A 15,506-nucleotide genomic window follows, 5' to 3' on the forward strand; every position below is an offset into this window, starting at 1 on the left:
TTACAGTCCATGGGGTCACAGAGGGTTGGACACGACTGAGTGAGTGAGCACGCACATACACTATGAAGTATTTAGGCATGAAATGTCTTTATGTCTGTAATTTAAAGTATTTCAATAACAATAAAAACATGTGAAAGTCACTCAGTCATGTCTGACTCTTTATGACTCCATGGATTATATAGTCCATGGAATTCTCCAGGCCAGAATATTTCTCTTCTCCAGGGGACATTCCAAACCCAGGTCTCCCACATTGCAGGCGGATTCTTTACCAGCTGAACCACAAGGGAAGCCCAAGAATACTTGAGTGGGTAGCCTATCCCTTCTCCAGGGGATCTTCCTGACACAGGAATTGAATCTGGGTCTCTTGCATTGCAGGTGGATGCTTTACCAACTGAGCTACCAGCAAAGCCTGAAAACAGATGAAGAAACATGGCAAAGTGTTCACTATTAAATTTATGTAATGCATCTGTGGGTGTTCATTCTACTATGCTCTCTGCTTAAAGGAATGTTTTAATATTTTATTAAAATTAAAATATTATTAAAATCCCAGAGCAGTCATATAAATCACTGCTTTAGTGTCACTGACAAAGCAACTGATTTTAATTAGCAAATACACTGAACAGAGAACTGCCTGTCATAGCTAATGCTGACATCACACAGCAAGAGAGAGCCCAAAGTGGTTGCTGAGTAGCAAGAAAAAGCCAGCCAGTGCCAATGCCACCGACAATGCTGTGGCTTTCACCAAGAACTCGATTTCTGGGCATAGGCTGCCCCCTGAGTGTCTCACAAGGTCAACGATAGCGGTCTGCTTTGGGAAACCCTGCTGGATGACAGCTGCTGGTAAACCAAGCACCTGGCGGAAGCAGAAAAGGTCAGCCTTGCAATGCTGGCTGGCATTGCTCCTGCAGGCCTGGAAATAAAGCCACTGACACAGGGCTTCATTTAACCAACCCAGAGCTGCCAGTGAAAAATCACATTACCTGTTGCTTAAAAGGTCTGAGGCCCAGAGAGGATGGACGAAGCATCCCCCTTCCTTTTAGGGGCCCCGTAAGTAAAAGCATCAAGTCATGAGTTCCTTGATGGCAGGGCCCATGCTTTTCCCCTTTGTACCTTCCCACGAGACCAGGTGGAAAGCAGGTATAAGTAAGTTTGTTAAGAGAATGAATGAGCTCTGGGTTTTAGATTTGCACATTTCCACCCTCTTGGGAAAAAAAAAAAACATGTCAAAGTACGGCCGAACCTAAGGACCTGGGGAGGTACCATGGTACTGGAGGTACTCACAGGCATGGAAATACTTCACCAGGCTCCCAAACCAAAGGCATTATTTTTTTACAGACCCTTCTTGCACCTGTCAGGGTCTCTTTTTCTCGGGGTCTTATTTGAAGTTGTTTATAAACTAGATTAGAAATGTCATCGCCAGGGTCATGTTTACTCAGTCAACAAACATGGTCTGAGCACCATTCAGGACTTCAGCAAACAAATATGGGGCCGTGGCCTAAGCTAGGTGCTGGGATATGAACATTGTAAGCATCAGAGAGAGCTCCAGATTTGGGTAGCAGGAGAGAGTGGCAAACAAGTCAGTCAATAAAGCCCTGCCAGGTTTTGATAAAACAAGGGGCCTCTGGACGGAGCTTGGGGCTTCCCTCCTGACCCTGACTGTCATGATGACCCTCAGCTCAACTCCTGGAGACTCAGTCCAGAAGGTCCAGTGGTCCCTTCTCTCTTGGTCCCCTGATACCCATCATGCTGGTCCCTCCAGATATCCCACAGTTTTGCCTTGGGTGGGCATAACTATCACCCTCTTCCCCTAGACCCTCAGCAGAGCCACATTTACAAGGCAAGGAGTCTAATGGCTTCTTTTATTAAGTTTTATTTATTTTTTGGCCACGCCTTGCAGGATGTGGGATCTTGGTTCCCCAACGAGAGACTGAACCTGTACCCCCTGCATTAAAAATACAGAAGCTTAACCACTGAACTACCAGGGAAGTCACAGAAATTTAATGACTTTCAATACAAATTCTCCTGTTTGTTACCCTCTATTGGACAGGAATTCTTATTCATAGTTTCCTGATAAGAAAATAGAGTCTTAGAGAGGTTAATATTTGCCCATAGTCACATGGCTAGTAAATAATAAACCTGAACTGGAGCCTAGATCTGATTTCTACATGATCATCTACACATCCCATTACTTTCGTGTGCCTACACGAATGCCAGAGACTTGCACAACAGTTGTTAAACATTTATCGATGGGGTTTTCCATTTGCAAAGAGAATTGTACTTAAAATAGAACTCTACTCACTTCCTCTTTAAAAGAACATTATAAAAGCTTTAATTCCAAGGCAGGTCATGGGAACCTTTAAGGCAAAGATAAGGCCTGAGGATTAGAAAATCAGAGGTTAATGGAGTGAATAGCCCGGGCGACAGCTCTATCATTGCTAAAAATTTTGTGACTTGCTTTACCGCAATATTTGCTTCATTGCTGCTACTGCTAAGTCACTTCAGTCGTGTCTGACTCTGTGTGACCCCGTAGACGGCAGCCTACCAGGCTCCCCCGTCCCTGGGATTCTCCAGGAAAGAACGCTGGAGTGGGTTGCCATTTCCTTCTCCAATGCATGAAAGTGAAAAGTGAAAGGGAAGTCGCTCAGTCATGTCCGACTCTTAGCGACCCCGTGGACTGTAGCCCACCAGGCTCCTCCGTCCATGGGATTTGCCAGGCAAGAGTACTGGAGTGGGGTGCCATGCTTCGTTGCAATGGTCTGGAACCAAATCCACAGTATCTCCGAGGGATGCCTGTGAACAGTAACAGCCTGGAACATCTCAAAAGGATGTCACCTTGAGGTGACAGTGCTATTAAACTGGCACACCGCGCTTTACCGTGTTTCACGGATACCGCGTTTCTTACAGATTGAAACTGGCAGCAACCCTGCACTGAGGAGTCTATCAGTACCATTTTTCCAACAGCATTTACTCACTTTGTGTCTCTGTGTCACATTTTGGTAATTCCCACAGTATGTCAAACTTTCATGGTGATCTGTGATAACTGATCTTTGTTGTCACTACATTCACTGAAGGCTCAGATGACGGTTGGCAATTTCTAGCCATATGGTACTTTTATTTAAGGTATGGTGGTGGTTTAGTCGCTAAGTCATGTCTGACTCTTGCGACCCCATGGACTGTAGCCTGCCAGGCTTCTCTGTCTATGGGATCTCCCAGGCAGGAATACTGGAGTGGTTGCCATTTCCTCCTCCAGGGGATCTTCGCAACTCAGAGCTCGAACCCGGGTCTCCTGCATTGCAGGAATACGAACACTCTTTACCAACTGAGCTGCAAGGGAAGCCACTATGTATTTAAGGTATATACATTATTATTTTGGACATAATCCTAGTGCACACTTAATGGACTACAGTATAGTGCAAATAAGACTGTTATGTGTGCTAGGAAGCTAAAACATTTGTGACTTGCTTTAATGCAATATCTGCTTCATTGCAGTGGTCTGGAACCAAATCCACGGTATCTCCAAGGGATGCCTGTGAACAGTAACAGCCTCAGTTCAGTTCAGTTCAGTTCAGTCTAGAGCATCTCAAAAAGGGCAAAACAGTACATGTATATGCACAGTTATACTATGCACTCCCAGCCACTCTGAGGTCCTCTTACTACTGTCAATATGCAAATGCAGCACAGATGGGTTTCGTAACTGGCCAAGGTCACACTGGGACTGAACACAACCATCTGACGCCAGTGCTGGACACTCCAGGGTCCTGTGATTTACCTACTTAACTGCTACCTTAGCTAAGATGCCCAGCTCTAACCCTTATCCTTCTTTCAAATGCAGGCAAATGAACCACTATACACCTTGCTTTCTTAATCTGTGAAATATGGGTAATAATAATGCAACCTCCATGGATCCCTGGAGGATGAGAGATGGGGCTTTGCGATGGGCATTCAACAAAGGGAAGCACAGCTGCTCACGGCCCTGATTTGACTTAAAACCACGAACTTAGGACTTCCCCGGTGGTCTAGTGGTTAAGACTCTGTGCTTCCAACGTAGGGGACGTGAGTTTGATTCCTGATAGGGGAACTAAGATCCCACATGCCATGAGGGGAAAAAAAGCCACAAATTTTAGTAACAGAGCCCCACAAAAGGGTGAATTCATTCATTCAAAAATATTAACTAGCTCTCTCTAGGTACACTGAAATACTTAAGAAGGACTTAGTTCCTGTCTTCAAAGGAATTCTGGGTCTGTAGAGGACTTTATATTTAAATGGGTGATAATCAAAAGAATTTTTATCAGAAAATAAGCTCAAAATCTCATGAAGTAGGATAAGCCCTATCAGACAAATTTTAGTTAAATAAATAATCACTTATTTATTTTTATTATTATATATTTTTTAAGGTGTGCCATGTGGCATGTAGGATCTTAGCTCCCTGATCAGGGATCGAACCTGTGCCCCTTACATTGGGAGAGTAGTCTTAACCACTGGGCAACCAGGGAAGTCCCTGAATAATCATTTAAAAAGCAGTGGCAGGATGGGCCCTACCATTTATATAAAAATTAGCTATGACAAAGGAGGAATCATAAATTAATGAGGAAAATTATTCAAAATATAATTGCAATAATTTTGGCAAACTGAGGGGAAATGGATTTAAATCCTTACACAAACCAGTAGCATGATAAATTAATGATGAGTTAAAGGTGTAAGTTGTTTTGTGTTTGTAAAATCTGGATCCAAACAGAGTTGAACATTCATCAAACTTCTGCTTGAGGGGTGTGAGGGTAATTTTCTAAACCTGGAAGAAATAAAAGGAAAATCACAAAGTGACAGACTTGCCTGCCTAACAATTTAAAGCTTTTGTATATAAAAAGAAAGAAAATAACTCAGAAGGGAAACTACAGCCTGGGGAAAATATCTCTCTTTAGACTAGTACAATAGAAAAAGGGTCATTATCTTTAGTATAAAAACAGTTTGTACAAATTGACAAGGAAAATATGAAAATCCCAATAGATAAACGGCAAAACTCACAAATAAAAAAATAGAATAAGTAAGCAACTTAAAGAAAAGATCGTTCAGCCTTGTTGGAAATTCAAAAGCAAAATAATGGGGCACCATTCTTGGCCTGCTAAATTAGCGAACACTAAATACAATTATGATACCCTGTGCTGGCAAGGTATTCCTGGCAATGTTGTGACTGTGAAGCCCCTTGGAGAAGCGGTTTGGAACTACTGATCATAAGTGAGAAAAAACATTTATACCCACTGGCCTAGTGGTATCACTTTTGTGAAACTATCTTACAACAATAATTGAGAGAGAAAAAAAAAAAAAGGTCTTCTATACAAAGATGTTAATCCTAGCGTTATCTATCATCATGAAACACTGGAAGCAGTTCAGGGAGCCCTGGGAGAAGGATGGAGAAGGTTTCCACTCAGAGCCTCCAACTGTTGGGACACAAGTAGTTTCACTGTCCTTTGGTGAAAAAGCTCCTCTCTCCAAGTCTTAAGCTTTCTAATATTTCCCCACTTATTATGAAAAAGCACATATGCTTGTACATTTAGTAAGTATAGTTCAGGAAAAATATTTTTTAAAAACGTAGAGTCACATCATCCAGAGATAAGCACTAACCACGTGAATTTTTTTAACTTTTTTCTATCTGTACATATGCATCCATTACACAGATATTTTAAAAAACAGAATGATATTGTATTGGGTTGGCCAAAAGGTTCGTATGTGTTTTTCCATAACATCGTACAGAAAATCCGAATGAACTTTTTGGCCAACCCAACACATCCGCTTTTATCGCTACTTTATTGTCATATTAATATGACAATATTTCCATGTAATTATCTTTTATTACATTATCTGAATTGCTGTACAATATTACCCTGAAGGGTATACTGGAGTTTATTTAACTAATTTCTATAGCTGGACATTTAGGCTGGTGTATTATAACTGATGCCATGAGGAAAATTCTTGTAGCTAATTCTCTGTACGCAGTTACAATTATTTCCTTAGAATAGATTCCTATAAATAAAACCCATGGATCAAAGAATATTCAAACTATAAATATTTCTAAATAGATGCCAAATTCTAATGTCTTTACTCATTAGGATCATTTTCTGTAGTTTTTAAATGTGTGGCAGTAATTTAATAATCAAAATCATCATATTATGATAGAAAGTGAAAAATTATTGTTTTATTTCATTTTTTTTTGGGTGGGGGCCCTGGCCATTGAAGACTCTATGGCAGACATTACCTATTTGCTTATTCAAAATCCATTTCTTCTTTTCTTTTAGCTTAAGAGAATCTTGATTTGTCTAGAACAGAAATTTCCTAGATGGTAGAGAATAAAAACTGATCTAAGATGATCATGGTAAGTCATTTCTCTGCCTCTTTTTTTCTCCCTGAAAGTGGGTATGGGAGGGTGGTCCAGGGACCCAAGACTGACACTGGGTTCCCAAAAGAAATCTGCCACAGGAGTTTACAGGGATGCTGTTGTGGCACCATCCTCCTGCCTCCTCCCTCTTGCTATAAATGCAGATGTGATGGACAGAGCTTGAGAAGCCATTTTATCATCACAAGGAAAAAGGATAAGCAAAGAAACGAAACACACACAGTCCTACACCCAAAATCATGGAGCACTGTACTGATGCCAACTGCTTGCCTCAGGACGCCTTTTCCGTATGAAAAGAATAAGCACCGTGATCTTTGCTACTTGTAGCCACCAAACAGTCTAACTAAAACCTATCAGAAGAATGATCAATATCCTCCACTGAAAGAAAAGTGAGCCTTTTAAATCAGAAAGGTAGGAGATCAGGAAATGTTCTTACAAGGACACTGAGTTAATGAAGGAAGCGTTAAGAATGCAAATTTGAATTAGAGATAACTGAAAAGCAAATGCCACTTAGGGGGCTCAGGGTTTAGCTGGACCAACCACCCAGCGCTAGCAACTCCATCCTGGATCACTGCCCTTTGTGGCAGAATGTGTTTGTTCCAGGCAGCTGACAGTAACCCTCAAACCATTCTGGGCTTCCTGTAAGAACTCTTACTGGAGGAGACCGGGTGACCCAGGGAGACAGGCACTCCTCTTTAATGACAGGACATTTTCTCCTGCCTGGGAAAAAATTAGAAGTGACCTTCCCCAGCACTTTGAGGTTTCCAGCCCTATCACTCTGGATATGAGACACTTGGCAGGGGAGGTATCGCTCCCAGCACCTGCCTTCTCCCACCAGGCGCTTCTTCATGGGGAAAAGGCATGCAGTCCCCACCAGTCTCTTCTGACAGAAGTTCTGGTTAATTATTCTTTCAACAAAGAATAATGGATCAATCACAGCACGAGCAACTCCAACCTGATTACTCCCCTTCGTGGCAGGATGAGACGGAGCCAAAAGTATCAAGGTCAGATGCCAGGAACTGTCTAAACTTGGATGACTGGCTCATTCTTACACTTGGTTCTCCTTCCTCTGATCTCTTCAGAAGGCTTTCTAGTTGTCAGAACAGGCAAGTCCCTTTTCAACACTCTCCAGCAGGCTGAGGCATTACACCCTTTCCAGTGGGTGAACAGCGTTCCAGCTCACCCTTGGGAGTACACAGCTCCTGTTGTTTTGGAAAGCCTGTACAGAGAGCGGAAAGTGTCCCTGTAATACCTTCTGGATTTTGGTATGAAGTGGTCCTTATAACAGGAGCCATGAAGATCAAGGTATCTATTTCCTTCTGGAGGAGTAAAAAAAGAAGTATGTATGAAGTGTTCTTAAATGCTAACATCCACAGTGGAGTTCCTTTTTCCAGGCTAGTTAGAGTGTTTGATTACCAATTCCCCTTTCAGGCCTGTGGGTGGCTGCTCCGTGAAGTTGGGAATATTCAGCCACAGCTGTCCCCTCAGCAACATGCCTCGGGAACCCATTGGGCCCAAGTTCCTCTGTGCTCACTAATTGCCACTTGTCGAGACTGCCGGCCTCACTTCATGGCAATTTATCAGTGCGCGGTTAATCGTTCCCTTCAATGAGAAAGGGGAGAAGTTGATTTGCAACATTCTGAACAAAGCAGGCATCTCAGGGCTTATTTGATAAGTCTTTGTGACAATGGCAGGTCACAGTCACAGAACGGGACTCCAACGCCGCTGGAGGAGCCTGGGTGACTCGGGGTGACAGGGCACTCCTCTTTAATGACAGGATGTTTTCTTCCATCTGGGAAAAATTAGAAGTGGCCACGCCTGGATGCAGGCTCAGCCCAAGGTCTCTTTAGTTCTCAGAGGCACAAAGAATGGAACTTTAACCACTTCTTCTCATTTTTCTTCTGAGTTCTCCCATCTTTCAATTCTTTTCTTTGAAACGTTCCCCCTTTGTCCTTCCTAGCTACTCTGAGTCCTCCAAAGATTGAAGAAGTTATTCTAGGCAGCTGAAGGTAACCCTCAAAGCTTCTGTGGAGAACTCCAGCCCTGGGTGGGATCAGGGGCTGGTGAGCCAAGGAGGAGGCCCCAGACAGGACTCCATCTCTGACAGAAGCCACCCTATCGGCCCCTCCCCAGCATCGTGAGGTTTCCAGCCCTCTCAGCCTGGATACGAGTCACTCAGCAGGGCAGGCGTTGCTCCGCCACCCCACTTCTCTCCACCAGGCACTTTTTCAGAGGGAAAAGGCATGCAATCCCTACCAGCCACTTCCGACAGACGTTCTGGTTAATGATTCTTTCAACAAATCACCATCAGACTTGCTTCCACTTTACAGAAATTTTCTCACATCCTCACAGCACCTGTTCCTCTGCCTCATTTCAGAAAATGGCATCACATCGTCCATCCATCACTACCCCACAGACTCTGCCTCCCACATCCTCTCACCAAATTCTGCCACTTTAGCTCCTCAATATTTCTTAAATCTCTCCAGCTCTTATGCAAGCCCTCCTCATCTCTGATCTGGATGAAAACAAGCTAATCTGTCTTGAAGTCAGAAAAAAAAAATCTACCTAAAGTGCAAATCTGATCATTTTCTTTCTTAGCTTAAAGTCTTTCACAGGCCGTGAGATAAAGTCCAGAGACTCCGGCATGGCACAGAAGGCCCTTTCAAGAGCTGGCCTCTAATCAGCCTTGCCCACCCCCGAAACCCGGGCGCCCTATCAACAGTGAACTGTTTGCAGCTTCCCTTACACAGCGTCAGGATTTTGCTCGTGTTCCTTCTGCTATCTGGAGGATGGAGGGAAAGGGAAATGCTCCCTGTGGCATGATCTGAACATCTCATTGCCTGGTGTGCACAGCAGAGGTGGCCTGGAGTTGGGAACTACACTGAGCCCTGGGGACACGGTTGAGGGCCAAGTTGCATGGGAGGGATTGGGAAGAAACCAAGCTGAAGGGTTAGTGACAAAGAGATTTGGGAAATGGCTATAACAGTGGGTCCAAGTGGAGCCAGAGGCTGGAGATATTCACCTTCCCCATGAATGCCTGCAATGAATGGACTGAAAGTCCGTGTTCTCCCTCAAAATTGTAGGTGGAAATCCTAAATGCCAGTGTGATGATTAGGAGGCGGGGCCTTTGAGAGGTGACTGGGGCACAGGATGGAGTCTCCATGAATGGGAAGAGTGCCCTTAAAAATGAGACCTCAGAGAGCGGAACTGACCTCCTTCCAATGAGAAGCTGACAGTCTGCAACCCAGAAGAGGGCCTTCACCTCACCCTGACCATGCTGGCACCTTGATCTCAGACCCCAGCCTCTAAGACTGTGAGAAGCTGCTGTTTAAACACCCATCTATAGTATTTTGTTATAATAGACTGAACGGACTAAGACCATGCTTTTCTGAAGCCTCCACCCTTTAGCAAAGAGAATCCTGAGAACTAGGGACAGGAAAGATGCTCTATGGACACCCAGTCACTCTCTTCCCCAGGCACTTGCTCAGAAGGTTATGGACACACTGGCCTTGGTACCAGGGATAGAACTGTGGCTTTGACAACACCTCCTCCTCCCATGGCCTCTCTGACTTCTGGCCCTGCCGAGTGTCAACTGCCAACAACAGGGACCCACCCTGAGGCCTAGATTCTGCCAAGTGACCAGGAAGTGACCAGGAAGCGCCCTGGGGAAAGCTGACTGCACCAGGCCCTTCCTCCAGAGCACATAGCGATTTATCCTCAGAAAACAGACATGGACTGTGAACCATCAGGTCTCCCGGCCCCGCCACCCTTAGACTGACTTAATGCCTTCCATACCACACAGCACCACCTCCAAACAACCAACCAGCTTCTCTGCAAGGTCTACACACCACAGGATTCTCGATCCTCCCACAAACCCTATCAGCCCAAGCAGCAGGCCTTCCAGAACTCTGCCGTGCTGCCTGTTAGAACACAGGCATCACGCAGGCCCCTGGGATGGGATGCGTCTCCTCAGGGCCATGGTCAGAGACTGAGGGACCAGAGATGGAGATGGCACCTCCCACGTTTACACCCCGAGCTACCCTTCGGGTTTCTGCTTCCTGCCCCATGATGCTGAGCCCTGGAGATCTGGAGACTTTAGTACCCAGGAGAGAACGTGTCTATGAGGGGCTGGAATAAGAGAATGCGCAGAGTGCTACTAGGCCATCTGGGGTTTGGGTTTCGAGGGGCAGCGTCCTCAGTAGCTGGGACGCAGAGCAACACGGTCTGTGGTGTGCCCTTCATCAGGGGGCTCGTTTGTGGCTGGGTGCAGGTGCTGGGTTTGGATGCCTCCTTAGAAAGTGCAGGTGTGTATATGTGGTGTTCACACACACATACACACGCACACACTGGACAAATGAAAGGTGCATGTAGCAAGTCCTTTCACAGTGGCTTCCTGACTCATCTCAGTCCCGCTCTGTGAAAGTCCCTCTCAGTGTGCACAGGGCACCCAAGCAGCCCAGTCTGCACTAAAAGCTCCGTGAGTTCCCCAGGCATCTGGGACTCTAAGGGGCACGGGCACAGGACACCCGCTCTGCATCCTCGGGGCCCAGCTCCGTGTCGGCACAGCAGGAGCTCACTGAACACCTGCCCAGCAGCCAGTCAGATGGTCAAGGAAATGGATGAGAAACAAGTTCGGGAGCTGAGCTGCCCAAAGCCAGCCTGGCTCTAGCCCTTCTCAGATTTTCAACTCTCTCTTGGGTTCTCTGGATACTCTGATATTCTTCCAGTAAATTCTTGTGTCACACAAACTAAGCAGTCTTGCTTTTTGTTTTGTTTTGTTCCTTTTTGGCCATATTGCAGCATGTGGAATCTTGGTTCCCTGGTCAGGGATAGAACCCGTGTCCCTTGAAGTGGAAGCGTGGAGTCCTAACCACTGGACCACCAGGGAAGTCCCTAGGCAGTCTTGCTTTTAACCAGTACATTCTCAACACCTACACAGGGCTCTCCACCATCCTACAGGCAAACCTGTTCTCCTAAAACAAGCTGCTGGCCCTTCAATCGGCTAGGGGAGGCCTCTTAGAGTGGTCAGTTTGTTCCCTCAGTCCTCACTGTTCTGTTTGTGGTCAGCCTGCTCGGCTCCTCAACACCTTTCTAACCATCCACAGTCAGTGCCCCAGACCCCTTGGGCCACCAAAGCAAAGCTATGAACCCTTTCCCTAGAAAAAACAGCAACACACACACAGAACGTTGGGTGACATTTGAAGGGTTGTGGGGACTTCAGGTTAAGAGCTTGTGACATTGTGACATATAAGAAATGCACATATTGGTCTTCCTCCACGGGCTCCTGGGCAGTGAGAGCATCTTTTGTCGTATTTGGTTTCTTGTCCTCAGTTCTGAGTTCAGAGCCATAGGGGAGAAATGGGTGTCTTGTGATTTAGAACAACCCCCTTTCCATCAAAACCGGGTTTATGTTAATGAGGTGACTTCTGGAAAGGACCTAAGGATGGGGGCTGTTTGCCAGGGGGACCAATCATGAATACAGGTGGAGGTGGTGGGGGACTTTTAGTCCCTCTGGGGAGGGGAGAGGGCTGGAGGCTGAACCAACCACCAAAGGTGGATGATGTAATCAATCATGACTAGTTAATAAAGCTTCCATAAAACTCCAAAAGGATGGTGTTTGGAGAGCTTCTGGGTGGGTGAACACGGAGAGGTATGGGAAGAGGGGCATACTTCAGAGAGGGTGTGGAAGCTCCGTCCTTCCCCCGCACCTCGCCCTGAACATCTCTTTCAACCAGCTGTTCCTGACATATACCCTTTTAAAAACTGGTAACCTGAGCAACTGAGTGAACTGAACCTAGTAAGCAAAACGCTTCTCTGAGTTCTATAAGAAGCTCTGGTGCTGGTGCTGGTTTAGTTGCTAATCCGTGACTGACTATTGCGACCCATGGACTGTAGCCCACCAGGCTCCTCTGTCCATTGGATTCTCCAGGCAAGAATACTGGAGTGGGTTGCCATTTCCTTCTCCAGGGGATTTTACCCACCCAGCAGTCGAACCTGAGTCTCCCACATTGCAGGCAGATTATTTACTGACTGAGCTATGCTGCTGCTGCTGCTAAATCACTTCAGTCGTGTCCGACTCTGTGCGACCCCATAGACGGCAGCCCACCAGGCTCCCCCGTCCCTGGGATTCTCCAGGCAAGAACACTGGAGTGGGTTGCCATTTCCTTCTCCAATGCATGAAAGTGAAAAGTCAAAGTGAAGTCGCTCAGTCGTGTCCGACTCTTCGAGACCCCATGGACTGCAGCCCACCAGGCTCCTCCGTCCATGGGATTTTCCAGGCAAGAGTACTGGAGTGGGGTGCCATTGCCTTCTCTGGACTGAGCTATGAGGGAATCCCTATAAGCAGCTCTAGCAAATTAATTAAACCTTAGGAAGGGGATCAGTCAGTTAGAAACACAGGTGACAGTTGGGAGTCTGAAGTAGGGGGGATCTCGTAGGACTGAGTCCTAAACCTGTGGGAGCAGACACTACTTCCAGGTAAACAGTGTCAAATTGAGGTGCATTGCAGGACACCCCACAGGGGGCTGAGAACTGTTTGGTGCTGTAGGAAACACCCCCGCCACCTGCATGCATGTTGGAAATTGGGAGCCGAAACTTTTCAAAACTCTTACCGAGCATCACCTTGCTCCCTTTCTCTGAGGGCTCCAACCATAGAGTCACTGACATTGCTGGCTGTCAGACAAACCCTGGGTGCAGGGAGCTGGGGTGGTGGGGGGTTGTGGACACTAGGCAAAGCTAGTCCTGAGGCTGGGATGCAGCATTTTTAGAGACGTTTTCCCTCTCCAAACTACATCTCCATTTTTAAGGAACCTGGTGATTTCTAAAAGGTCATCTGGTCTGGCAGCCCTGCAGTTCCACAAGGGGAGAGGCTGAAGGCCACAGAGGAACCTGCTCACCAGTGGCAGTGCTGGATCCCTTGACAGGCAACTACGCATCGGACAGCGGCACTCATGGTGCTGTGGGGAGGACCACCTGATTACCTTTGTCAGCTGTTGCTCCGAGGAAAACCCCAAACCAAACACCGTGTTGGCTCTGCTGTCCGCCCACTGCCCAAACTTCTGTGACGTTTTGGTGAAAGTCATATTGGGCGTGATTGTGCTGTTGATGATCACCTGCAGAGAAATAGCCCAAAGAGTTGATGCTGAAACACTGAATTAGACACCCAAGGGAGTCCTTAAAAACACCCTCTGTTGGCAAAGCTCGTATGTAAAGCCTACCTCCCCCACTGTTTCATGTGGTCCTGAGTTCTTCCTCTTCTGGCTCATCCCACACTGAGTCATACACACACCACCATGATAAGGGGCAATTTTAGAGACTTAAAAACAGGCAGTTGGCCTAAAATAAGATTTCACAAGTTATCAGTGGGAGAGAGTCTCTCCTAAGGACAGAATAGTTTCCAGAACTGCTATTTATTATCCCAAAGCTGTTGTGCATCCGATTGTCCTGAATGCCTAGCCGTGTCACAAATCCTCTGAAGAACACAGCTGCTCACCATTCTAAGTGCCTGGAGCCCCGGGGCCCACCTCAAATCACTTAAAATCTTCATGAGCAGTGGGGGCTTGCTGCTTTCCCACAGGAAAGTAAAGGTACACTCCGATTGGGATAATTGGTGGAGAGTTGATTGACAGATTAATTAGGCAGGTGTGAGCTGGGTGCATGGAGACTGTAAGGACAGTGCAGGGATCCGGGGCTAGCTGTTGCTGCTGCCCTTTGGCTTTAAAGGATGAGGAGGTGTGGGAATTTCCTGGTGGTCCGGTGGTGAAGACTCCATGCTTCCACTGTAGGGGGCATGGGTTCCACCCCTGGTCAGGGAACCAATATCCCACATGCCTCACAGTGCATTCCCCAAATTAAAAATAATTAATAAAATAAAGGATGAGGGAGTGAAGAGGCTGTGGGACGTGGAAGGAGACAGTCATGGAGCACAGGCTGTGTTAACAAGAGAGGTGACCTTCTGCTGAGGGCCACACCAGCACATGGTGAGCCCCCAGGAGAGGAAGCCCACAGGACAAATGCCCTCAACTCTGCCATTCTGATTTCCCACCACCCACCAGAGCCAACCAGAAGCCAGTGGCCCCGCAAGCCCTCCAATGTCATCAACAGGGCAGCCCCCTGGGGACCAGAGCGAGTGAAGAAGAGTAGAGGATGAATGCGGAGGTGATCACTCATTCCACAAGCGCTCACTGAACATTCACTGTGTGCCTGGGATTCTGCTGGCCAAGGCACAAACAGGAAGGAGTCCAGAGTCCTGGCCTTGAGACTTCCCTGGTAGTCCAGTGGCTAAGGCCCTGCACTTTCACTGCAGGCAATCAGGGTTCAATCCCTGGTCAGGGAAACAAGATTCCACATGCCTTGCGCTGTGGCCAAAAAAGAAAAAAAAAAAAAAAGATTAAAGCACAACGTTTAATGTGGACTCCTGACCCCTATGCCTACTCCTTTCTTTTTCTGTGAATTCTCTCTGAAACTTTCATGGAGGAAAAAAAGAGACTCCTTGGTAAAGACTCAATTCCTGCAGAGCCCTGAAATCAACTTTTCAGAAAATGCACAGAACACATGCCATTAAGAGGTACTTGGAAGAAGCAAAAAAGCTAAGTGCCTCCAGTCTCCCGTCTGGCTCCAGACTTCAGAGGAGGCTGCTTGTCGCAAAATGTGAGGCAGGTCCCGTGGATTCCTTTTCAAGGCAAGTTTTCCTCAATCCAAGGAGAGAGAAGCTGGAAGGACTTAGAAATTTTCCACAAGAGGCTGGGAGTGACTTATAGCAATTAAAAGACCTGGTGCCTGCTTCCAGAAAAGGTATGAATAGACTATTTTCAAAAACATTTAAAAAAAATATGTTGGCCACGGTGCATGGCATGTGGGATCTTAGTTCCCTGACCAAGGATCAAACCCGTGCCCCCTACATTAGAAATGTAGAGTCTTAACCACTGGACCACCAGGGAATTCCTATCAATAGATGCTTTTATTATTTTTTATTTTTAAAAAGTCAGGAAAGAAAAGAAACCAACATTCACTGAAATCCTACTATGTGCTGAGAACCTTTCCTATGTTTGCTCCCTTAATAGAAAGTGGTCTATATTGATTCAAAAGAGGAAACTATAATGTGAGAGTTGGACCATAA

The 15,506-nt window shown here is 46.3% G+C and overlaps 1 protein-coding gene across 4 annotated transcripts in view; it reads right to left on the bottom strand.

The window, feature by feature from the left end:
• HOMER2 (homer scaffold protein 2) overlaps positions 1-15,506 on the bottom strand; it is a 136,791-nt gene that overhangs the window by 25,786 nt on the left and 95,499 nt on the right. For all 4 annotated transcript variants that reach the window (XM_070358368.1, XM_070358369.1, XM_070358371.1 and 1 more), the window contains exon 3: positions 13,369-13,500. In XM_070358368.1, coding sequence (XP_070214469.1) covers positions 13,369-13,500 — 132 coding nt within the window. The remainder of the gene's footprint in view (positions 1-13,368; positions 13,501-15,506) is intronic.

The sequence above is a fragment of the Bos mutus genome, chromosome 21 (assembly GCF_027580195.1).
Source record: "Bos mutus isolate GX-2022 chromosome 21, NWIPB_WYAK_1.1, whole genome shotgun sequence".
Classification (NCBI taxonomy): domain Eukaryota; kingdom Metazoa; phylum Chordata; class Mammalia; order Artiodactyla; family Bovidae; genus Bos; species Bos mutus.